Source organism: Mytilus californianus, unplaced genomic scaffold (genome assembly GCF_021869535.1).
Source record: "Mytilus californianus isolate M0D057914Y unplaced genomic scaffold, xbMytCali1.0.p SCAF_2, whole genome shotgun sequence".
Classification (NCBI taxonomy): domain Eukaryota; kingdom Metazoa; phylum Mollusca; class Bivalvia; order Mytilida; family Mytilidae; genus Mytilus; species Mytilus californianus.
The window spans coordinates 94,064,476-94,091,001 of record NW_026262668.1 but is presented as its reverse complement, the minus strand read 5'-3'; the positions used below and the strand labels follow the sequence as shown (position 1 = coordinate 94,091,001).

General features: G+C 32.6%; 1 protein-coding gene across 5 annotated transcripts in view; it reads right to left on the bottom strand.

The window, feature by feature from the left end:
* The window catches only part of LOC127730411 (uncharacterized), an 85,267-nt gene that overhangs the window by 33,032 nt on the left and 25,709 nt on the right, over positions 1-26,526 (bottom strand). For 4 of the 5 annotated variants that reach the window (XR_007995096.1, XM_052238809.1, XM_052238810.1 and 1 more), the window contains exons 12-20: positions 23,038-23,142; positions 22,151-22,341; positions 19,721-19,879; positions 14,937-18,787; positions 12,203-12,345; positions 8,140-8,380; positions 5,360-5,735; positions 3,898-5,088; positions 2,025-2,143 (exon numbers count right to left, since the gene is read on the bottom strand). Coding sequence is in view for 4 of the 5 variants with exons in the window: in XM_052238809.1 (XP_052094769.1) it covers positions 2,025-2,143; positions 3,898-5,088; positions 5,360-5,735; positions 8,140-8,380; positions 12,203-12,345; positions 14,937-18,787; positions 19,721-19,879; positions 22,151-22,341; positions 23,038-23,142 (6,376 nt within the window). In the remaining variant the exon portion in view is untranslated. The remainder of the gene's footprint in view (positions 1-2,024; positions 2,144-3,897; positions 5,089-5,359; positions 5,736-8,139; positions 8,381-12,202; positions 12,346-14,936; positions 18,788-19,720; positions 19,880-22,150; positions 22,342-23,037; positions 23,143-26,526) is intronic. The other variant, XM_052238813.1, reaches the window with a different exon arrangement.

Below are 26,526 nucleotides of genomic sequence, written 5' to 3'. Positions count from 1 at the left end.
ATAAAGGCTTTTTACTATTTATTTTTTGTCATTACAATAACCACAATCACGATTACCTCGTTGATGTTTACTATCGACTTATACTGATATTTAATGGATATTAATGATTTTTTTAAACATTGACTTTTTATTGCTCTTCAGCGTTCTACTCCATTTTGGCCTTCCAATTATTTCGTATCGGGGGACAAAGATGAGTTTTATTTAGACAAAACGCAGGTTTATCGTACTAAATTATTATAAGTTATGTCAAAATATAAGTAGATGAACAATAACTGACAATGAGACAAGTATTTACCGGAGACCTTAGAGCAAAGATAAAAACAACTTTAGGTCATCATACGGCCTCCAACAATGAGCACAATGCATACCGTAGAGTAAGCTATTAAAACTCCGGCAATAAGAAACATGAAGCAATAAAAAAATAATAAATGAACTATAAATTTGACAGATAGCAACCAGCGAAAACGATTAAACGACACTTTACTGACCCGGGACAGGCACAACAAGTTTGTGGCGAGGAAAATGTTTCTAACTAACTGGGACAGTCGTGTAACAGCACAACAAAAATACAAATGGTCAAATCAGCTATATAAAACGGGCTTGAAAAATTATATCGACATGAAGCACAAAAACATTCAACAAAACGACAAATGATGCAAAGTACCGATTAGACAGTTATATATCGTAGCTACTTAAACCCTGGTATCATAGATACACACCAGCATACATATAGGAATCATTAAAATGTATACAGCGATGCCTACATTTTATGTTTTAATGGACTATATATATTGATGTTTACTAACTGTAAGTTTTCAGTAATGAATTCATCCCGTTTATAAATTTTGGATTGTCTGCATGACATTTTGCACGCTTTTAACAATAATTTTATATGTAAAATGAGGATGTTACATACATTTAAACTGCTAAAACTATTTTGGTTTTAATACAGTAAGTAAATTATTTTTATACAATATTCTGATGCTATTTTCTATCTTAAAACTTTTGCTTTTTTTAATACTTGAATCGGCGCTTGGTCCAAATACTCGTCAAATATGCTTATAAATAATGAACTTTAAAGTGATGATACATGTAAAAGGCTTACAATGACAAATGATTCTCCCTCCACTCTATCTGCCATCAAGTTTCATTCTAGTCAAGTTACCAACCAAAAACCTTTTTTCTTATTTTTCTTCTTTTAGTTACAGTGGTATTGAACTTTGATCTATTGGCCCCAAATTATTTAGGCTTATTTCACGCCCCTATATCTCTCATTTGTATAAGTTTCATTCCAATCAAGACAGAGGAGCTCAGATTTCAATAATGTTTCTTTTTTAGTAATAGTGACCTTGACCATTAACCTAATGACCAATCCAAAATAAAGGTTACTTATACTGTGTCAGATTCATTCTTATTAAGCTAGGAAAACTAAAATTACGATGCAGAAACTATTTTTTATTTTTTCCATTTTTCTTATATTATTTAGGTAGCAGCGATCTTGATCTTATCCCTTTAGACCTCCAAATAATAGGCGGATTCCCATCCTCAATATCTACCATATGCACAAGTTTCTTACCAATCAAGTAAGGGAAATTTAAGTTGCCACTCGGAAAAGATTTCCGATTTTTTCCCTATTTTTAAGGAGCAGCCATCTAGATCTTAAGCCTATATATAGAACCCCAAATACTAGGTTGGTCCCCCTTTTTTCATTTTATTTCTATTTTTAGTAATTACCTTATCCTTGTCCCCAAATTCAACAGGTTTTATGCCATTCCAATTACATTCCATCTGTATAAGTTTAATTACAATTAAGCAAGGGATACTAAGTTATACCAAAACAATCTGTTTCTGACTCAATGATAGAAGGACGAGCGGTAAAGCGATTACTATTTGCCGCCGAAATTTTTTACGGGGAGCATAAAAACCAGACAATATATGTATAACATAATATGTATAACATAAAACTGCTGCTGTCATCATAATGAATAGTGACATTTTTGTTAAAAGCGAAATAAAAAACCTACCCCATTGGATCAAATTGGTAATAGTAATATCCATTCTTATTCTTCATAGCTATTAATCCTAATTGATCACCGCCATGGAAATATAGTTGGGTATCTGTAGATTCGCCTTTGTACGTTATCTATTAGTCCAATCAAGTATTATGAAAGAAAAGTTGATATATTTTTAAAAAAAAAGTGTCATGGATTTATCTCGTGTTTATCCAATAAAAGGAATGAAAGAATTTGTTATTATGCCTTTCAGTTAAATGAAACACTTGAAATACTGATCAAGGAAAAATTCCAAACATTTCATATTCATAATTTGATTATTAAAGCAGGTCCATTCTTATATAACCTGTAGTTTTCTATTGTTTAAAATGCATGACAAGTGATTTTGATATAATTCATTTCGCATAAAAACCGGTGACCATTCTGAAACATCTGTCCTCATTTATGCAAATATATAACTATTCTATGTAAAAAAAGACGTAAAGATTATTCATCATAGTTGTCTTATTTTGAATGTCATATTAGTCCGTCTAATTTCAATGTAAAATATCAGAAATGTTTCTGTGATTTTCATTTTCGAACGAACAAAAGCACTTGATACAGTAAGTTTTAAGGAGAAAAGTGCTATGTGACATGCATCGTTAACATCTGCATTATGTGTTGTTTTTTTTTAATTACATTATATGGATAGCGTATCAAATACCACTTATGGGGACATGAATCAGCATCATGCAGGGATAACAAAAAAAAAGAGAAAGATACCAAGAGGGCATTCAAAACTTTTAAGTCGAGATACACCGAGAACGCCATGGCAAAGAATGTCAACCAAAAGACTAAACATTTATCCAAACACAACAGTGGACATTTTAAATTGTAAAGAAAATGGCTTTGTACCTTTTTTTATGTTGCTGTTTTCTAAAAGAAAATGGCTGTAACGTTTGTATCTCGAGGTTTCGATACGATGAGTAATGTGTGAAAATAGGTCTGTGAACGGTATTTAAATTAGGTCCAAAGAAATATGTTTTAGCCTTTCTACATTCAGTTAATCGTTAAGTTTATTCAAACCTCGATTATGTCAACAACAGTCTAAATGTTAATTCCGTCGACACAGTCGGCCTCTCTCCTTTAAAAGTTCACTGTATTTTTTATTCTATATAAAGATAAGCAGACGTGGTATGATTGCAATTGAGACAGTTATCCACCAGAGTTCAAACGTAAATACCTTAAAGTCAGCTATAAAAGACTCCGACATGAAAAATGGGAAACAAATTCAAACAAGAAAAATAACGTTTAAATTATAACAACCCAATTTTTACGAAAAACAAATATATTGACATGAATAAACGACAACCACTGAACTTCAGGATCCTGACTTGAGACAGGCACTACAAGAATGTGGCGGGGTTAAACATGAACAGTGGTGTAACAGCACAACATAAGAATAAACTATAAAATATATTTTGTAAACTTGCAATTGGCCTAACTCAAAAGAAAATAGTTTGTTTATCATGTCAAAACCTCATAAACTTTTTACACTCATTAATGCTTTTTTAATGTTTTAATGTGATAAGAATTATGAATTGTGCCCATCACTTATGAAGGAGCAACATCTGGCCCTTTTGGAGCACATAAGCACATGAGACCATGAACAGTTTTTATTGGGATTCGTATTGCTGAATCTAAGTATTGTTATTTTGTGAACACTTTGTCAGTGATTTTTCGTCTTGTAATATACTATGGCCCTTTGGTATTTATTCTCATTATGGTCCATGCATGTGTATGAATAAAGGCAAGGTAATAAAAAAAGGTTAATTCCAACTGAAATATTTAGCGTTAATACTCATGTGTTGGGTTGATTAAAAAAAATATATAGTCTATACAATACCTCTGCTAAAATATCTTGTCCAAATCGCCCAAATGCATCAACAACATATTCTGTACGTTCATTTTCACAACTTTTTCGTACAAGATTTTTGAGACCATCATACTCCAACGTGCATTCGTTATCTGATGTTCTGAATTGGACTAATTGATTTTCAGCATTAAATATAAAATCTTCTTTCGTTGGTCCATCTTTTGAGATCAAATTACCATTTTTATCGTGTTTGAACGTCTGATCGTTCCCATATTTTGTATATTGGTTTAATGAATTTGCAGTATATTCTTTACGAATATCATTTATAGCTACAGCTTTGCGATTTTTATGCTTATCATACTGTAAAGTTTTCACGGTGCCATCTGGATGTTTGACGTACGTTAATTGTCCAGATGGATCATATCGAAATTTCCAGTTGCCATCCATTGTTTTCAGTGATATTCTTCTCTGTCGTAGGTCATATAGATATTCAAATTTTGAGCTTAGATTTCCATTTGGTAAGTAGTTATATACACCTTTCAGCAGGTCCGTACCCACAAAGTAGGAGTACACAGTTTCTGCACCGTTACCTAATATCTTTTTCTTCAATTGCATCTTTTCGTTATATTCTACCTTCAACAAACTTGTATTGTCGTAAGAATTGATTACCCGTGTAAGCAAATTTCTTGAATTGTATTCATAATTTACATCATACCCCTCTAAAGACAATTTCATACTGGATTTCTGAAAATTTTCGTTTAGACTATAGTTTACATATATATCTTTTTCAAAGTATTGAAACTTGACATACTCTGGTAAACCATTATAAGTGTAGCCAATGGAAGTTGTTCCCATTTCCATTCTTGCCTCTTTCAACCTATGCTGTTTATCGTAAGAAAATGAATAAACGCGATCGTTTCCAAAGTCTTTTACAAGAACATTTCCATTATCATCTATTTCAGATCTAATGTTTTCCCCAGACCTACTTTTAAAATTTCGTTCATTTTTTTCATAATCATATTCTTCTGTAGTATTATCTGGGTACAGGACAGCCCTTATATTGCCGTCAGGATTGTATGTCACTGAATACGCATTATTGTCGCTATCCTTCAAAACTGTAACACGTCCATGATCATTGTACGATACAGTCACAAAGTCCCCGTTAGCATCTTCGCATAATACTGAATTCGTCAGTTCATCATATATGTTTTTGGAAACTATCTGTAAAGAGTGTGAACAAAATACAATGTTTAATTAGTTATAAATGTAAAATAAAATATCAACCTTTTAAGAAATATAAATAATAAATTAAGAATGACTTTTAAAAAATATACATTTCTATAAAACCAATATAATTGAAAACCGCATGACAACCAAATTTTTAAAGCATTTTGAACAGCTCATCACTTAAAATACAATCAATGCCCCAGTAACTGAAGATGCGTTTATTTTTAATGATGAAGAAATTTCCTTCGCAAATATTTATAGTTACGAAATCGCCTTGGGATACTATTTTATCATGCTCTGTATTCTGAATTTTTTCAGTTGAGAATCCAAATCGTTTACGTAAAGCAATTTCTCCATTTTCATCGTAAGTTAATGTCTGTGTCACATTGTCCGGTTGAGTTAAGGTAGTAATTATTGCTTCACCGATAAAGGTATACACTTTGTTAGCCATTTGTGTGCCATTCGTAATCAGTTCAATACTTTTCAACCATCCTTGAGGGTAATATTCAAATTCTTCTATAGATCCAGATGAATATTTTATCCGCTTTATAGAGTTGTCACTATTGTATTCATAGCGTGTAATCTTTCCATTTACATCCGACGATATCAACCAGTCGTTGTCCATATCATAGTCATATATACTAATGAAATAATAGCTCAATTATTTTACAACTCAAAACACAAAATTTATTTTTATCATTTATATTTTTCATTTCAATTTTAGTATAACCTTTTTAAATTTAATACATCATCATCCGCATACAAATACAAAAATGGAGGTCAATGTGGGTGTTTTAGCTTAAAAAAAACCAACGTTTTCTTTATTTAATTGTCATTCTGTCTCAAAAATTGTAGATTTAAGCAAAGAACTAGACCTATTGTGTATTGCTACTTTACATCCAAGATAGCGGTATACAGTAAATCGACTTAGGTTAAATATAAAATAAAATCTATGCTAGCAAGCAATGTATATTATATTCTGTAGATCCCTTATCACTTTTGCACACCCACAAATATCGCGTAGGATTCTATAGTTTCAAGATGGCTTGCAGGCTGTCCTACCTTGCATCAAAACGTAAAACCCATGATCATAACTTACCTATTTGAATGTTATTTGACCCAATGCATTAAAGACTGGTGAAAGGCTTTATAGCCTGCTTAAATATTTTGTTTCTTTGAATATACATTGTTTATTAGCATAGATTTTATTTTGTATTTAACCTATCGTCGATTAACTGTATACCGCTATCTTGGATTGTAAAGTAGCGGTACACAATAGGTCTAGTTCTTTGTTTAAATCTACAAATTTTGGGACATAAAGACAATTAAATAAAGAAAAATAAGTGATTTATTGTTTTGTTAAGACTGTTTTTACGAATACCAAGTATTTGCTATAATTCGATACCATTTTTTGATTTAACCATATATGGGGAGATAACTCTTATAGTAAAATTTTATATAAAGAAAGGTTAAAGAAAATTTCATTTTTTACTTGTAGCCAGAAAACAAGTTCGGTAACACAATTTCTTTGTATTTTGTAAAAGAATATATTAATGAAATCTACTTCAAAAACACAACCTCACTAATAAGCGATAAGTAGAATTTAATCGACAAGATGACGTTCTTGAAGAAAGCATATAAATTTGTATGTTTTAAAATTTAGACTTGTTTATATTTTTTCGTTTGGGCTTGTATTATATTTCCCTTCGGGTTTATATGATCCGTTCATCCTACTTCGACTCTTCAAAATTCAAGAGTCAATCCTAAATTGAGGTAAATCATATGGCCTTCCAAATACCGTTTCGATTCCTAACATCACTGAAGAGACATTAATTGTCGAAATCCGGATATGGTGTAATAATTTTTTGCACCTTTTGTTTGCGGTATACCATCTTTTCCGCAAGTTTATTGTTTTCTGTTTGGTATCAAATTAATAGTTAAGAGCCATTTTGTTACATCTGGTGATCCGTTTATTTGGCAATCGCCAATGGCAGTCAGCAGGGTTTAAGAACATCCGTTGTTCGACCTGCTAGTCAAATGGATTTGTTAAAATATACTTTTCACTTTTTTGGTCTTTTGGAAAATGTTGTTTGTGCTGTATTTAGACCCCTCTACCAAGAAATTTGTTTTGCATGCACACGTAAAAAAAATGCGGTTTTTATCCAACGCAATCATAGGTTTGAACGTTGTTTTCAATTTAGGCTTGTTTATATATATATATATATATATATATATATATATAAGTCTAAAGATTTGCACAACGGTACAAAAATAAGATGGTAATGTACGAAGATGACTTTATAAAATCGTGTTGACAAATATTTCGGCTTAACAAATAGCCTTCGTCAGTGTCAATAATTTTAACAATAAATGTATATATATAGTGTTTCTGGTATAATTATTTGAAATAATATATATTTAGATTCCTTGACGCTTAACATATATGTTGTCGCTAAAGTATACTTATTGTCGCTTCTTCACGCTTCCTGTCATTTCTTAACTCATCTTGTCGCCCCTTGACACTTATTGAACTATTTGTCTCTAATGAGTGAGACCATAAAAACATCCGGTTACAGCATTAATAGAAAATTTCAAATTACGTAAGATTGAATCTAAGTAAGATGGAATATAAAAAAAAAACAACGTAAATTAAAAAGGGGATAATAAAACATTAAAACAACAGAAACTAGAAACTAACTAAAGTGTTTTTTATGACCCACTGTAGAGGAATAGGAGCATTACTGCAAATTTAATAGTTTTCATACATATTCTTAAATTTGTTTTTCTGTCTTTATTTCATAAAATTATGCAGACGCTATTTTACAAACTTGAAACCGATCAGGTGTAGTAATTCATGTCGAGAAGAGGCATGGAAGTTATAAAGTTGTTAAGCACTGACAAGGATACGGTTACACTCCTGGTAACGGTTCAGCGATTTTAGAAACAGCCAGCCGTATACAATTTCAGAGCACTTAAAAGTCTTCTTTCCCCTTCATCAAAAGAGAAGGCATCAGAACTTATTACTTACTTTTATATATAACGTACCTCTCCTGTTCATTATCTGAATCATTTCTTAATTCAACCCAGTTAATAAAACCTCTTTCGTTGTAGGTCATGACTAAGAAAGGGCCATCAGAATGTTCTATTTGCTGTAACTGGTTATCTTTATAATGCAATTTGACAAAACTATTGTCGTTTATGGACTTTATAGCAATCAGTAATCCTGTTTCATTTGAATATAAATACTCTCTGCCTTCAATTTTGTCGATATAAATATATGTAAGATCTACAAACGTAAAAAAATATTGTGAAGCATTAGCGTTATAGATTTTGTGCGAGGTAAAGAGACTGATTCATACAAAGCAAATGTTCATCGGTTGTCTATTTTCATAAATTTGGACACCAGGAACCAATTCAAGATGTGTTCTCAATTAAAATATGTTTTGTTGAAATCAAAACACATATAGTTTTCAGCATTTTTCGTAAATGATGGGCAACTAATAATTTTGGCACAGCGAATCATTTCGTAATAGCAAATAAATCTTAGCAAAAAAATTTGGTTCGTAAAGTTAGCATTTTTAACAAAATCTAAACACAATTTTGACTCCAGGAAACAATTTGGGATGCAAATTATGCCTATATCAAACTTGAAGACATCCTACCACAAGAAGACGTTTAGCTGAAAATTTCACATTTTTTCTTAATTTTTCATTATTCTTTAGAAATAACTATATACACCTAAACATCAGTTTATGTTTAAATCTTATTATAAGATGACATTTTTTTTCAACATTTGTGATTTTTAACAAAATCGATTTTTTTTCTAAAATTAATGTACCGAATTTCACTCAAACATATTTAATTATGTACATTTACAAATTATGTCCAAAATGTCATTTGCCTCATTTCTATGATTTTGGAGTTTTTGCGTTTACAAACAAGAGGCTCTCAAGAGCCTGAATCGCTCACCTGTAATTTTTTCCTTAAATCTTTCATCAATGATTATTTTTGCTTTTCACTATACATTAATGAGTGGCTTTAAAATGCTATTTAAATGTTCTTTGTATCTGTCATATTTTCTTCAAAAGCAAGATAATGCATTTTACCCTTATGTTCCATTTTAGCCATAGTGGCTATGTTTCTGGACGTTCAAGGAAATAAAATACAAAATTTATACTAGATACTCTGAAACTCATTTAGCCCAAGTTTGGCTGAATTGATTCAGCAGTTTCAAAGGAGAAGATTTTTTAAAGTAAGCAAACTAGATGAACAAATTATGAAAAATTGTCTTTAAAGGGCAATAAATCCTTAAGGGGTCAATTGACAATTTCGGTCAAATGAAGTTATTTGTAGATCTTACTTTGCTGAACACTACAGTTTATCTTTATCTTCAATAATATTTAAGATAATTAACAAAAACTGCACAATTTTCTTACAATTACCAATTTAGTGGCAGCAACCCAGCAATGGGTTGTTCGGTTCATCTGACAATTTTAGGGCTGATATATGTTGACCTATTGAACAATTTTATCCCTTGTCAGATTTGCTCTTAATGCTTAAGTTTTTGAGATATAAGCCAAAATCTGCATTTGACCCATATGTTCTATTTTAGCCATGGCGGTCATGTTTGTTGATGGATCAAAACTTCGGATACAGTTTATAAACAAGATACCCTAAGAACATTCAGTTAAAGTTTAGAAGTATTAGGCCCAGTAGTTTCAGAGGAGAAGATTTTTAAATGTTAGCAGACATGGTGAACAAATTGCGTTAAATTGTCTTTAAAGGGCAATAACTCCTTTAGGGGTCGATTGACAATCTTGGTCAAATAAACTTTTTTGTTGATCTTACTTTGCTGAACATTATTGCTGCTACTGTTTATCTCTATCTATTATAATATTCAAGATAATAACCAATAACTGTTGGTTCGTCTGAAAATTTCAGGGCTGATAGATCTTGACCTATTGAACATATTTATCCCAGGTCAGATTTGCTCTAAATGCTTTAGTTTTTGAGATTTAAGCCAAAATTGACCCCTATGTTCTATTTTAAGCCATTACGGCCATGTTTGTTGATGGATCAAAACTTCGGACACAATCTATAAACTATATACCCTAAGGAACATTCAGTTAAAGTTTGAAGGTATTTGGCCCAAAAGTTTCAGAGGAGAAGATTCTTCAAATAGTTTATGACGACGACGACGACAGACGACGGACGACGACGAACACCAAGTGATGGCATAAGCTCACCTGGGGACCTTCGTGCCCCTGTGTGCTAAAAATGTTAACAAAGGACAGACAGACAGACATACAGGCGGACAGACGGACAGACGGACAAAGTGAAAACTATAGGGCTCCCGCATCCTCTTTGCTAAGACATTTAAAAAGTTCATTATACATTGTAAGTTTTCTGTTTTTATCTCTTAATAAAAGGTGTTCATACTTTTGGAGGAAATTTTTTTTGGGGGGAACTTGATAAGAAAAAATATGTTTTGTTACCTAAAGCTACATTTATACCTTTAACAAACATTTCCTTTAAGTTGATTGAAAGGTTACCGTGATAATAGAGATTCAAGTTTGATACACAGTATGTACAATTAAAGGTTGAACTTTGTAAATACAGCCTTTTCACAAACCACGCCTCTTTTGGGGAGGATATTAAATATTCATAGATATTTTATTTTGTTTACATACTGGTTCACATATATGATCTCTATGATTCATCTCGTAAAGACATATCTTGGGAATGTTATCAGTAAATATACACATGCATAGCGGTCAAATTGAAATCTGTGGAAGACCCAAAGTGAAGGGAGGGGGAATTTTAGTATAAGTTTAAACTCTTAGAAGTTCGGTGCATATAAATGTTGAAAATATGCAGCACAGCCCTATATTTTACCTTTGAAAAAATAGTAGTGAATATGAGCTTTCCATTCTAGGATATAATTTTTTACGAAGCTTCATAATAGAAGTGGTACAGTTTTATCCGTAAAGGGAGTTCCTATGGGAAATTGCATAAGTCTATATTTACAGAATTGCAATTTTGTACCGCTTCCGTAGTATATATTGCCAATTGCACATATGAAACAAATTTGAAGGTTTGGAAATTGAATAAATATATAGGACAAAGAACAACACGTTTTTAGTACAAGTTTAATTCTTTACACAGAAGAAGACAATCCGTACTGCTGTAGTGATGTTTTGGATTTCAATGAACGAAAAAACGACTGTTAAAATGATCGTATATGCATTTAGGGTTATATTATAATGATAATAAAAGTCCTTCAAAATACAATCAATGGCACCCGGTACTTCAGGGAAACTAGAAAAATGACATGTCAGCATAGTCCCGGCTTTAAACATTCTGGTGTGAGTCAAAGGGACTGATGCATACAGAGCAAATGTTCATTTGGTGTAATTACAATTAAAAATAACTAAAAGGTAAAATAACCAAAACATACCGAACTCCAAGGAAAATTAAAAAAAAATAAAAAGACCTTTATCAATTGTCAAAATCAAAAGCTCACACAAACAAACGAATGAAAAACAGCTATCATATTCCTGTTTTGGTACAGGCATTTCCTTATGTAAAAAATGGTGTATTAAACCTGGTTTTATAGCTAGCTTAACCTCTCACTGGTATGACAGTCGCGCATAGAATTCCTTATATTGGTAAAAATGTGTGACGAAAACATATATATTGATCAATACATGAAATCCTGAATACTACGCCAATTAGCCGTAAGGAAAATATTTTAAGGTTTTGAAATTGAATTAAAAAAAAACAGGACACAGAGCAATACTCTTTACAATAGGTGAACTCTTTACACAGAAAAAAATCTATCTGTATTGAGGTGCTAAAAGTGGCGTTCAACACCTACCAATCAATCAATCAATCAAGAGGACCCATACATGCAGCAAACGATCCAACAAAAGTTAAGGTCTACATTTCATTGAATGAAACATTGATGTTTCTTATTCTAACTGATAAAAGACCAGAGCATTCAACAAAGTTATTTATGTTATTTGAATGAATCTTATAACGTGTTAATGTGACAATTAACTGTCTTTACTGTGTTTAGTTATTATATAAAAAAAAATTTGTTACTTACTGTTGGTGCCATTACTTGAAAAACGCAATTCGCCAAGATATTTGTTTTGGTATATGCCATCAACTTGCCTCTCAAAAATATAACTCTTCCCATTGAATGTTACATTAGCTTCGTCATAATGCACTGCATTGAGATGTGTACTCCTAAAAAGTTTATTCATTTATTATTATCTATTTGTTGAAATCATTAATATCGAGAATCGTTTTTTTTTTATGTATATATTGAGTAACACTAAAACTTTGTTGACCCATATGCTTGACATTTAAGATTAAACGTCCTTAATATTTCACTGTAATAATTTAGGTTCGAAAATATGACGAGAGTCACTGTTTATTTATTCAATTTTCTGGTACGTCAAGACAGTCAACTTTGTTTGCTTTTAATGCGGTACAGACTATTCATTAGTTTCATGAACAAAGTTTAAATTATTTGAAGAAAAATTACGTTCAGAATTAATCATTTCAGAAAGTACGGTCCCGTTCAAAGTGTCGAAACATAATATTTATTCTTCAAAGACATTTTAAAGAAACTTTTCAACCATTTGTTATATTTCTTCATTTTCCAGTGAAATGATATATGTTAGTCAAAACATTCTCATATGTAAATAAAAACCATTAAATGATGTTTCTGAAACAGATCTATAGTAAAACATTTTTTCAGGCATCGTTGTACTAATATATATCTTATTTGTTGAGTTTGGTTGATGCATTTCATTCGGTATTCAAATTGGTACTAAGTGTGCCCCCCTTGTTTTTGGACTCATATAAAGCCGAATTGATATAAATTTTCCAAATTTAAAAAGAAAAACATCTTGCATTTTACTTTCATGTATTTGATATAAAAATAGGAAGATGTGGTATGATTGCCAATGGGACAAATCTCCGCAAGAGACCAAATGACAACGAAATTGACAACTATAGGTCACTGTACGGCCTTCAACAATGAACAAAACCTATACCACATAGTCAGCTATAAAAGGCCTCGTAATGACAAATGTAAAACAATTCAAACGAGAAAACTAAAGGGATGATTTATGTACAAAATAATGAACGAAAAACAAATATGATATACACCAACAAACGACAACTACTAAATTACAGGCTACAGACTCGGGATAGGCACATGCAAAATCTGGCGGGGTTCAACTAGTTTGAAGGTGCCAACCTTCCTCTAAAGTGGTGTAACAGCACAACATAAGAACAACCTATTAAAATTAGTTGAAAAGGGCTAACTCAACAGATCGGTACAAAGCAGAAATACATGTAACGTGATGTCCTCTCACTCAATAACCCACCTTTCAGTGAGTGCTTGTATTTCATATATCCCAGTGAACTTGACATTAAGGATACTTCCGAAACTAGAAGGTCTGCTTTATGTTTTATTTATTCCCCTGATTATGCCAAAGATTATTTATATAAAAAATCAATGACAAAAGTGATGATTTTTCAATTATCAATTTCCCTTTTTTCAGCAGTAAAATATCCTCTGTCTCATCGTATATCATTTACATGTCTATATTTGTATCAACTTCACAAATAATACACGATGGTCTTCAAGTATAGATTCTGGGTACTCACGTTATTTATCATCTTAATAACATGTTATAGTATTCTTTTATTTGTCATTTGGAATATTACTTTTACTGTTTAGTGTATTTTTTTGTGATATCCATTTGACGTGGCTCGGTACTTGTACATCCCGTCATTGTGTTATTGTGCTATGGTAAGTTTTTGTCATTCATTTTTGCTTATTTGCTTTGTCTATATGCCCTTTTGTGTTTCTTTATTACATATTTGTTTGTTTTTATAGTAATTAAGATTATAACACAATGTTGACTGTTGTACCCCTATTTTGACATTTTCACCTATTATGTCTGTTTGTTTTGTTCACACATCGTTGTCAATATAATGGAATTTTATGAGACTGTCACACAAGTGAGAGGTTTAGCTAGCTATAAAACCAGGTTTAATCCACCATTTTCTACATAGGAAAATGCCTGTACCAAGTCAGGAATATGACAGTTGTTATCCATTCGTTTGATGTGCTTGAGCTTTTGATTTTGCCATTTGATAAGGGACTTTCCGTTTTGAATTTTCGGTATTTTTGTGATTTTACTTTTGAACGTTTCGCTCGTAACACTATACGGACTTCTTTAGCGGGGTGTACTCCTTACACAAAAACTCCTCCAACAGAATTATGAATAAAAACGACTGAAATCGAAACAATAGCAGGGGTGTACTTCTTACAAAAAAAAACTACCAACAGAATTATGAGTAAGAACGACTAATATCGACACAAAATCAGTTTTACGGTTTCCGTCACGAATTGGTTAATCGTTACGATATGCACTAGCGAGGAATGTTTTCGGAGTCTTATATCTCTACAAGCCAGAACAGTCGTTTAATCTGAAATGTTATTGCCGTACGGCCTTCAACAATGAGCAAAGCCGATACCGCATAGTCAGCTATAAAAGGTCCCGAAATCACAAATGTAAAACAATTCAAACTAGAAAACTAACGGCATAATTAATGTACAAAAAAATGAACGAAAAACAAATATGTAACACAGCAACAAACGATTTGAAACTGTCTTTTGGAGAATTTTTTTGTTGAAATCTTATCTATATATTTATAGTTCTTTATATTTTATTTTTAGTCTGTATTTATTTTAAATTCCTTCATGGGTTTAATACGTTAACAATTTCTTTTTTAAATGTGCGTGTTTTCGTACATACCAATAAGGAAGCATCCATCCCTTTCCCATCACGCTTTTATGATATCTAGAAAATACTTTTGATGAAAAGAACCTCCTGAAATCTAAACCCAGATTTCTTGACTTTCTTCTTACTATAATGTCGTTTTCTTGAGTCAGTATTGTGTCCTCATTATGTCCACCAGCCATGTCTAGTAACATTGCAACTATATCTGACAGCTGAATAACATTACGTCCAGCGAGACTTAACTGATTCATTATTTCAGATACCTTCCAGTTAAGGGAATACCAGCTTGTACCTATCAACTGAATAAAATTGTCCCATATTCGATCCCATGCCTCGTCGTTTATATCGCTAGTTCGCAGGTGATCTTTGGTAGAAAAATATACATGATTCGTCTCTTTCAATGGTTTAATTAAGCTTACACTTATCTTACTTCTCCCAATTTTCGAATTTTCTATTTGTTTGACATTGAACACGAATCTATATGAAGCGCCTGGAGGTAAAACACCTCCTGGTGTATTTTCAGAACTAGCAATTATGATATTTTGCTCCCAGAACTGCACTTCCTCAGAGTCACTTTCGAAATTCAAATGAGCAATTCCATTTGTTTGGATAAATATGAGAGGTGAAACGATATCCGTATCTCCAATGTTTTTGATATAAAGATACATTACACCACGTTGACCTGGAAGTAGTGCATTTGGCATGTCTATTTGAGTAGATACTTTACCAACTTCTCCAGTGCTAATTTCTAATGCATCTTCTAATACGGTTGTGTTTCCAGTCAATGAGTTGGTGAGATTTAACGAAAACCTCTGACCTTGAATCGTTAAACGGAAATCAAATGTAGCATACAAAAGTGTCGATGAAAATCGAAATATCTTGAGCGGTTTCAATTCTCCTAACGTTGTACCAAAGAGCGTCATATCTAACTCCTCTGGGAACAGTGTTCCTTCAATTTTTAATGTTGCATTACCAAGCGGAATTGCTCGAGTCGGAAATACACTTAGTATCTCAAATCTAGCAAGTTTCACAAATAGATTAACATCTACTGACGAAACATGATCACCTGAGTTTGTAGTAGTTACTAGTATATAATAGTTACCAAATTTTGTCATAGGTATAATAATTGTTTGGTTGGATTTAAAAGGGTCATCAGAAATATAATCAAAATCAACATCTGTGGCCGCTTTTCCATATTTAACTTTTATCTCATAAAATGTGTCGATGCTTTTACATTCAGACCTTATAACTATTGTTTCCTCTGATGAAATATTTGGTAAAAGGAACAATTTCGCATTATCTGTACCAATTCTTATGTCATGTACAGTGTTGAGATATAAATGCGTTACTTTGATATTTGTTCCATTATAGCTGAACCCGACATTATTCTCCAAATATTTGTCTAGTATATTGGATCTAGATTTTACCATTGCCACATATGAAGCTTCGGACATTTCCGGTATTTTTCCACTTAGAGAATTACTAACATCTGTAATTGAACTTAAATGATCATAGGGTTGTAAAGTAACAAATCTACATGTAGTTTGTCCTATCTGTTTGTCTTCAATATCCCATTTTCTGTCTGCAGAGAGAAAAACCGAATCGCATGTATAACCCTGTGCACTTATAGTTCCATTATTACGAAGTTTCCAGTGAACTTCTAAATTATCCCCATATGAAACCATTTCAGCTGTTTTAACGTCGACTACAGCAACGTCAGTGCTCAGTGTTTGCTCTATTGACATCGAAATAACAAACTCGTTATCTAACTCATCAAACTCGTATACAGCATTTCCACTGTCAACTTCAATGATTATGAAATAATTTCTGCTCTTTAAATCATATGGAAGAAATACTGAAACTGTATCATTTATTGTTTCATTCACTTCTATAGATTCGGAATAATAGCTGGTTATCAGTTTAAGATCAAATTCATCTCGGAGGTAATCGTCACTAAGATAAAAACTATTGTAAAATACTCTTGAAGAAGGAATAACTCCATTGTTTGTAAAGTTATAACTAATTAAAAGAGGTTGACCACCTTTTTGGGGTCCGATACTTTCATTTGCAGAAACAATCATATTCGGGAGCCTATTGTGTTCAACATATATTGCTATCTTGTGAAAATACAGGGACGAGGCTTGAGAACTTAAATCTACAGACAATCCTGTCTCATCATCATCAAAAGATATAACGTAAAAGAATATTTGACTGTTAATATCATTGGGAATAATAAGGGTGACGTTTGTCAAATATGTCTCTCCAGGGTCTAAAGCTCCAACGTGCAGTGTTGTTGAAAGTAAATATCCTGAATCGAGTAAAACTTGTTTTGATGCATTCTGTATTGGACACATGTAAACGAGATCTTCCCACGATGTCAAACGTGTTCGGGCTGATCCAGTATTTTCTGTAAGAAAGGAAGTACTTATGCTACTTCCAGGTGATAGCATGGTTTCATTGAAAAGAAAAGATACATTAAGTTGAGACATTGGAATCGGAGGTATCACGATTGGTTTGCTCAATGCTATATTGTTATCCTCTTCATTGAATTCAAAAATGGTATCTGCATAGTCAGTGATAACATATACGTAGTATATTCCAACATATTGTTTTGGAATAACAACTGTTTTCGACATCGAGTAGGATGCAGATGATTCAAGTCCATACATTATTTCAAAAGTATATAGTATTTCAATATGTCTAGCTATATCTGATATTTGTACATAGTTTTGACGTGATATTCCAACTGCATCTAACCAATTAGACCGGAAAGGCATAGAATTTCCTTTATTATGTACTGACCAGGTAACGGAAACTAATGATTGACTTGATGACGAATTCTTCAACGAAACTTTTAAAAAGTCAATTAGCAGATCAGGCGATGGCGGTCTGTTAACAAAAAGAGTAATAATTTTGTGGTTATTTTCTATTCTTGAAGGCTCTCGGCCTTCAAACATGTCATCTGTTGTTTCTACAATACAATGCAGGTATACTTCACCATAGAGTAATTTGGGAATTTGAAGTAAAGTTGTTGTACGAGAGATCTGTTCTGTATGTAAAGGTCCAAATTGTACTGATTCTTCTGAATCAATGTCTGTATACTGTGAGCTAGTAGAGGATACAATGATTTTATGGTACCACCTTTGGTTCGATTGAATGGTAACACCTAGGTTACCTACTGAACACTCCAATTCAAGTTGGCCACCGCTATATACTTCATCAGATATAACTTTGAATTTGTGTATGTACAAATCAGGCGATTTGAGAGATATATTAAAAATGTGTGTCATTTTCATATTATTATTCCAATTATTATCAGCAGTTTGACTCAAGTAATCAATATGGACACGGAAAAACACATCGCCATACACATATGGTGGTAGCACCAATTCATTTTGTATAATATAACTCTGATTAGGACTTAATATGTGGCCATCCCCACCGTAGAATTGTCCTAATATGTAATCTGATTCATTATTGGAGTGAACAACAGCAATTAGTTTATCCATCCACCTTGAAATTAGTGTTTTTCCTTTGCCTGTGTTTTCAGCTGTCCACGAAACGCTGATTGAGTTGAATGTCACATTTGACTTTACTTCAACAGAAATGTTGTTCACGAACAAATCTGGTAAAGATTTTTGTATTTCAATCTCTTTATTTAGACCATTATTGTCCTCATTTTGAAATTCAAAAACATGGTTATAGTAATCTGTGATAACACTGATGTTGTAAGTGCCAGATTGGACATTTGCGGGAATATTATAAGTGATTGAATGACTGTATGACATTGTTGGGTCCAGTTTTGTACTATATGATTGTTGACCTATATTATAGGATCTACCAGGTTGTTCCAATAAATTCAATTTCTGTAAATTAGGAACACTTATTCGTTAGTTTACTGTACTGTTACAATAATTTCAAATGAAGACGAGAACTAGACTGAGTAATTACAGTTGCATAGTATGAAAACTATATCAAAAGATATATTGTTTATATATGACCAATTTATAATTTTTATACTAACAAAAATAATAACCGTTCAGCTTTCAAATAATTGGAATCTTCATATTTCTATCTACATTTCTAGTAACCTGAAGTTTGCAATGATGTTATTTTGATTTGATTTCGTTACATATTTTGTTTCCCTGACATACTACATCTGAATCTTAGTCAAGGTTTTCCGCCTAACTTAGGCAACTGTACAAATAATGTATTGCGCATTAAATGGATCGTAAAATGCGCGAAAACATATGACCTCAACATAAGTTTGTATGACCTCAACATGACTTCAACATGACCTCAACATGATTTCAATATGTTTACAAATAGTATGAACATATAGTTATTAATACAATTGTTAGAAATTACTTATTAACAACTGATTACCATAGTAGTTAGATTCAAACATGCAAAATAAAAAAACGTATGGCGCAATTTAATACATATATAATATTTGCCAGTGACATTGGCCTTAAATACAAGAATTTAAGTCAAATGTCGTTATTTAAAAATTGTGTCCGGTCTAATTTCAATTCAGCTTAATTCAACTGTATACGTGTACAGCCTGATAGAGCTGAGCATGTATCATTACTTGACATGTATTATTTGTAACAGTGACTTACAAAATGAAGGTTAAGTTTTATGGTCCCTTTTTTGAAGCATGTCTTCTCTCAAAGCAGGCATTACACACTTGTAGATTAGATGTTAATAAAGAACAACATTAAAGTAGCAAGGTATTTCTATGACACACAAATTAGTTTCTGTGGCATATAAACAATGATAATATCAAAACCTCTTACTACGTTATCAATCCAATAAAAGGCATATGGTGATCTGTAGCCATCATTGATAACAGTCCATTTTATTACCATGGCATCACCTGTGACAAAGAACGTCTTTTCAGTAAATATTTCCCTTATTGTAAGGTCTGGTGGAGGAGTCAGTGTAACCTGAAGGATCTGTTAGAATAAAAATACAATGAATTAACATGTAAATAGTACAAAGTAGAGAAAAACAAGTTCAAATGTATTTCATTTTCATCTTTTGAAAAGCGAATGCCTGTTTGTCTTCATACGATTATAAAACGGTGATAAATTGACTGCACCTGACATTTGGTTATACTGCATCTTTGTGATGATGAAAGCAGGCGAAGAAGCATGAATACTAAGTATATTCTTTTGACCTTTTTTTACGATCCAGTGCAACCATATTCTGGACAGAGAATGAAAGAATCAACTGATAATTTAAAGTCCCAATTTTGATGAAACAGGAATTGAAGCAAATCAATGCTAAAGCAAAGTAAAGGTTGTAAACATAAAAAAACATTTAAAGAGACATTCAATTATGTTTTTATTTTATCTTTTTTGTCATTTCCATGTTTTATTATGTCGTGGTCCCTTGATCAGTCTTCTCGGCTGACCACATTTGTTAACAATGAATTATTATTGTGTAAAGCCTCATTACCAGTACGTATCATATGATTGGATTTGCAACATTGATTCTCGAATCATGAATATAACTTTTACTATACACACACGAATTCATTTATTTTAACGTTACTCTTAACCAAATAATATGTACTCTACGTGCTAGCTAGTCTTTCATATACGTTGTAATATATCTGACCATCAAGTTAACACTATTTCGACACCTATACGTTCGTGAACGTTATCGAAGACAAAAAATGTGCAATATCAATACAATCCGTCACGAATTCCGAGATCATCTGTGTCTACCATATGCAAACAATTGACGCTAAACGCGCGTCTAGTATGCAAAGTGTTAAACTCTGATGAGTTTATTTACAGCGTTAAATATATGATCGATTAATGACAAATCAGTTTTCATCAGCGATTACATGATTTCCTTTAATACAGATCTGCTTGAAATAACTGAGACAAGGGCTGGTTCTTACATTGACAAATGCGTTCAGTCGAATCTTTTTTTTAGTTTTACTGTGCGTATTGCCGTGTGTTTGTTTATTCTACATTGGCTAGAGGTATAGGGAGATGGTTGAGATCTCACAAAACATTATAAACCCGCCTCATTTGCGCCTGTCCCAAGTCAGGAGCCTCTGGCCTTTGCTAGTCTTGTATGTTTTTTTCAATTATAGTTCATTTATATGTTTCGGAGTTTAGTGTGACGTCCATTTTCACTGAACTAGTACAAATTTTTGTTTAGAGGCCAGATGAAGCCCGACTCCGGGTGCGGTATTTTCTAACTGGGTTGAGGACCCATTGGTGGCCTTGGGCTGTTTTCATCTCTTTGGTAGGGTTGTTGTCTCTGTGACACATTTCCCTTTCTGAATTTTATTACAAAGAGCATTGTTGCATGACAAGCAAAATGCTCTTGAAATGCAATACGGACTGTTATTCAAATAAAATTTCGTTAAGTTGGACACGACCAAAAGAAACTTCTTAATCTCATGAACGGTCTAATGGGAAACAAGAACGAACGCTGTAAGTTTGCCTTCACACTTTAATGGAATTGAACTATCAAATAGATTCGGACAATTTTTCCTTGCAAACATCGAAACCAAAAGGACCATCCTATATAAAGTAAACGAATCGTTTGGCAATGTCAATGAACAAACTTGAACAAAAATAATTATACAAGTTTCTAAATACTATTTTTATAGGTCCTTATATTTCATTATTTGTATTTCCTTTATATCTAGTGACATTTGGAACCGAAGTTGGAACACTTTAGCCGTTGTTGTCCTGCTTTAGTTGCTTTTGTAATGTACTATTATATTATATTATGTATTTATAATTTCTCTGTCCTGAGTGTTCTTGTGTTTATTTGTACTCTATTCCTGTCACGTCATTTTAGCGGTATTTTTAACATTGCCATATAAGCAGAAGGTTTGGCTAGCCATAAACCCGGCACAACCCAGTATTTTTCCTTAAAATGTCCTGTTCCAAGTCGGCAATATGGCAGTTGTTATCAAATAGTCCGTTTCTATGTATCTTGTTGGCGGTTGTGTTGTTGCAGTTCAGTGTTTCTGTTGTTCCGTTATTTTCCTCTTATAGTTGATGTGACTCCTTCGGTTTTGGTTTGTGACCCGGATTTGATTTTGCTTAATCGATTTATGACTATTGAACACCGGTATACTACTGTTGCCTTTATTTACTGAAGCTTTTTTATGATTAAGAGATAAGTTAAGAACTATTGAATATTGAAAATGCACAAGTAAATAACAGATATGATAATATGAAAAATAACACTACCTTTGAAACCCTCCTGTTGTTTTCATCCATCCCATGTTCGTATACATCACTGGCACTATCAGAGTGAACAATAATAGTGTAATTTCCATATATATTTCTGGGTACAAGGATTGATAAATGCACTGTATAGCTTTCATCTGGGACTAACTTGCCTATTCTGTAGTGTCTTTTTAGGTGAATATCTTGCCAATCTGAGAACAAAAGACTTGTTATTTTGTTAACTGCCATCGATAAAACACACAACTACATCAATCCCATGATTTCTTTCGTCAGCGCATCGGTTTTTCTGTTTCATTGAAGACATAGTAATATGCAAACATGGCCCAAAAAAAAGAAGGGGGTATATTATAAACTTGTTCGACTTAACCGAATCTAATCTGCAAACAAACATTTTTTTTTAATGAAAGGGTACAATTTCCGTGTATTTCGTTTACCCAAATCAGAAAATGTACAAAAGATGGGAAATTAAAATTTAATTTCTTAAAGTTTAATCTAATTTTATTTCTATCATCAACCTCAATGATCAAGATCAGTTTACTAACAATGAAACATAAAAAGATCCCTTAGCAATCAGTAATGAAAGGCACTTGACCATAGAATAACGATTAAATAGGTAACAATAACACAAGTATACACAAAAGCTTAAACAATAGTATACCGTATCAAAGAAAGATCGCAGTTACTGAAAGGAAGCACAAAGTACCTTACGTGTTGATATAAAATCAATTCTACAAAAACAAATATAGTGTTTCTATGATGCCAATTTCATGTTAATTATTTGCTTTTTTTAATCCTTTATACATTTTATATCTACCTTTTCAAAATTAAAATTTAAAAATTTAACTCGAATATATATATATAAATCTTCAAAAAGAGCTGAAAAGTACCTAAATTATCATCATCAGACCAGTAAATATCATCTACCCAGGAATCAACGGTAGTAGCGCCGTCTCCATGGTTGCGAACATTGTAAATAACAGGTAAAGAAGACCCTATCAATCAAATATATGAAACAATATATATTAAATGTCATATAATGTGAAACGAAAATGCAATAGAATGCAAAATAAGTCTATAAATTAGTTATAAGAAAATTTTAAAACTACTGGATATCGTGTCCGTGGTTTTATTATAGTCACTACTAATATTGATTTCGACAAGTTGCTTTGTATAAACCGTTTATACAAAGCAACCTGTCGAAATCAATATTACTACGAAATATGCCGAACTTTGATGTTTAACAACAATAACATAAAAGCATTACAATGTCGTCCCTTCATCAGCACATTAAACTTTATGCAAAGGGAAAGACGATTGGATACTAATGACAGTTTGCCACGCCTTTATGAATTGATGGTTTGTTTATTCAAGCGTAATTACATTTGTAATACTCTCAAACGTGTTCATTCCACCAAACGTGTCTAATCCCCCAAAACATGTCCATTTCAACCTCTTGCTGCTGGTAATCATATATGATTGCATTTCGTGTGCCAGAAAATGATGTCACGACCTAATGACGTTGCATTGGGGACCCATTTAAGAACAATATTATACGGTTTAATCTTCGGTATTTTATTTGAAAGAGTTACAGCAATAATTAGAAGCTTGCTTAATTAAACAAAAAAATATGGATATATGTCAGAGGATATATGTATTCAATATATTTTGCTCCAATTATTTAACATTTGATGTTATTTGTGTTTTCAGTGTTATATGTTTCACATTCATATCATATTCATATTTCATATTCATATTTCACTTGATGATTGACGACAAATAGGCTCACTAAGCGTCAGATGTCTCATGAAGAGGATCATGTCCAAAAATTACTGCGAGAATGGGAAAAACTGTTTGAAAGATAAGGTTTTATATAGGAAAAGCTACATTAATCATGAAGCTGTGTTTCAACTAGTATTACCTTCTATTTACCATGATCTAGTACTGACTGTTTTACATGACGATGTAGATCACCAGGGGCGCGATCGTACTTTATCACTTGTGAAATCCCTTGAAAAAGACGTAGAGAGGAAAGTTTCGAATTGTCAGAACGCATACTCAGAAAGTCGAAGTGCAGGAATTCTGCATCATTGGTCAATATATGGTCATTTTACGAGGGACGCTAAAGCTATACCTACGAAAAACAAGTCCGCTTAAACTACAGCTAGAGTATTATGGTAAAGTTTCATTCAGCACTATTCTTTTTTCAGTCTCGAGTTCACAGTGATCAGGGGAGAAAGGTTATCCAGGACCTGTGCAGACTAGCAGGCAATCAAATATCTCGCACGACGCCGTATCACCAGCAAGGGAACGGTCAGTGCGAGCGAGCGTTTTAACCAATCCTTATTAAACATGTTGGGTACTCTTGATGACGATAAAAAAAATTCCAATTGGAAATTGTATGTTGCGCCATTAGTACATGCCTACAATTCAACAAAACACGAGACAACTGGATACAGCCCACATTATATAATGTTTGGTTGGCACCCGCGGCTTGCCATTGACGCTTTTATAGGCAACTCAAAGCAGTCTGTTACAAAATATCACACTGCATATGTAAGTGATTTGAAGAAACGACAGCAGTTTGCCTATAAAACAGCTAAAAAATCAGCCGTAAGTAGATGTAAGAAGATGTAGAAGTAACGACTGGAAGACGTCACAAAACGCGATATGATCTAAAAGTCAGACAATCAGTACTGGAGTCTGGTGGTAGAGTTTTACTTAAGTATTGACTTGAAATTCAGCTTAAACAGCAAACCTTACATTTCAAACTCGAGCAAAAACAATCAGTAATAGTGTGAAAATGTCATGAGCAAACAAGTCTACCTTAAATTTCCGGTACATTTAGGCTTTGCAAAAATTAATATTTTTATCAACCATTTAATTTTCATTTTTTTTAGGAGGTTAACATTTGGTGATTAAAATCTCAAAAGAACGGGTGATTGAAACTGCCAAAGGTATATTTAAAACAGTAAAGAAGCAACAGAATTCGTTTTGAAGCTCAAGAAAATTCGGTGTCAACAAAAGCTTCCAATCATACATTGAAATTTACTAACAGTTTGATTTAAAAAGAAACTTGAAAACTTTAAATCTGAAGAAAACATTTTGACGTTTATACAGTTTTTATTTGTAATTGAAATGTGATCCAGAACTTGATTTTGCAGGGGGTGTTGTAAGATCTTCGTGTTGGTAGCGTAGTGTACGAAAAACTAATATGATTGAACAAAACATTCTTTGCCCATTGATCTTTTCATGGGCACATTTGTCTCAATAGCAATAAAACGACATCTACTCATATATATAAAGGCGATGTTTCAAGACATCAGTTCTTAAATCTGTAAACAAAAATCGATATTCATGTTTGAAGCAAATCTGCAACTCCCGCGGGTAGGAATTAATAAATCTTAATTACAAGCTTTTAGTTAAACTTCATACGAGCTGAAAAGTGAAAAGAGTAAAGCTGATTTTGTTAAACATTGTTTTGTCTATTGTACGCGACTGAGTGTATTTTCAATACAGTAGAAGTTTTAGTACGGAAAAATTAAAATTGTTTTGATATGAACAAAAATGCTGGAAATACAATTAACTTATAATGCTAGCCGTTGTATGAAATTATGTGTTATGTCTTTTTTATTTTCATGCTTTAGTCTATATTTCGGAATAAAGCACTGTAAGGCTAAGTCGAACGTTTTTAAAACAAAATAAAGTAGGGCTGACAATATCTTTTTATCACAAATTCTTAGTTACCTTGTATGATCTAATATATTAGGTTTTATCACACTTACGTCTAACCAGAATGGCTGTCTGTTTGTTAACGTATTTGATCATATTCACTCGAAAAACCGCGGTCACATTCGAAAAAAATCAAATCACTGGGAAAAACACGATCCCAGCCGACACTATACTTACTGTACATTTACATACAAAGTTTACAAATTGAATAAACAAAATGTATTCTTAAGTTGTCCTTCATTTTGCTGTTCAGAAAACAATGTGCAAATGATCAGTAGTAAATAACACGTCGAATGACTTGTTCTAATTTGTCCTGTTAAGTCGACATGCACCGACAGGCCATTATTTTATGAAGGCGTGACAAAATGCAAAAGTCATCATACGAATAGCATATGGCAATGTTACAATTTCGTAACACATTGCATGGATAGGCCATCCAAATTAACGCATTTTTCATATCACATTACTTTCAATGTGATATGAGAAATATATCTTCATGCGGGAAATAAATAACAGGCTACAACCAGATGAGATTGATAATGATAATTTATCTGACGTCAAGCATTTATAAATAAAGGAAATGATTCACAACGAACGTACGCCTTCTCATGCGTCCATTCTAACAGAAATAAAATGGTAGTGCAAGT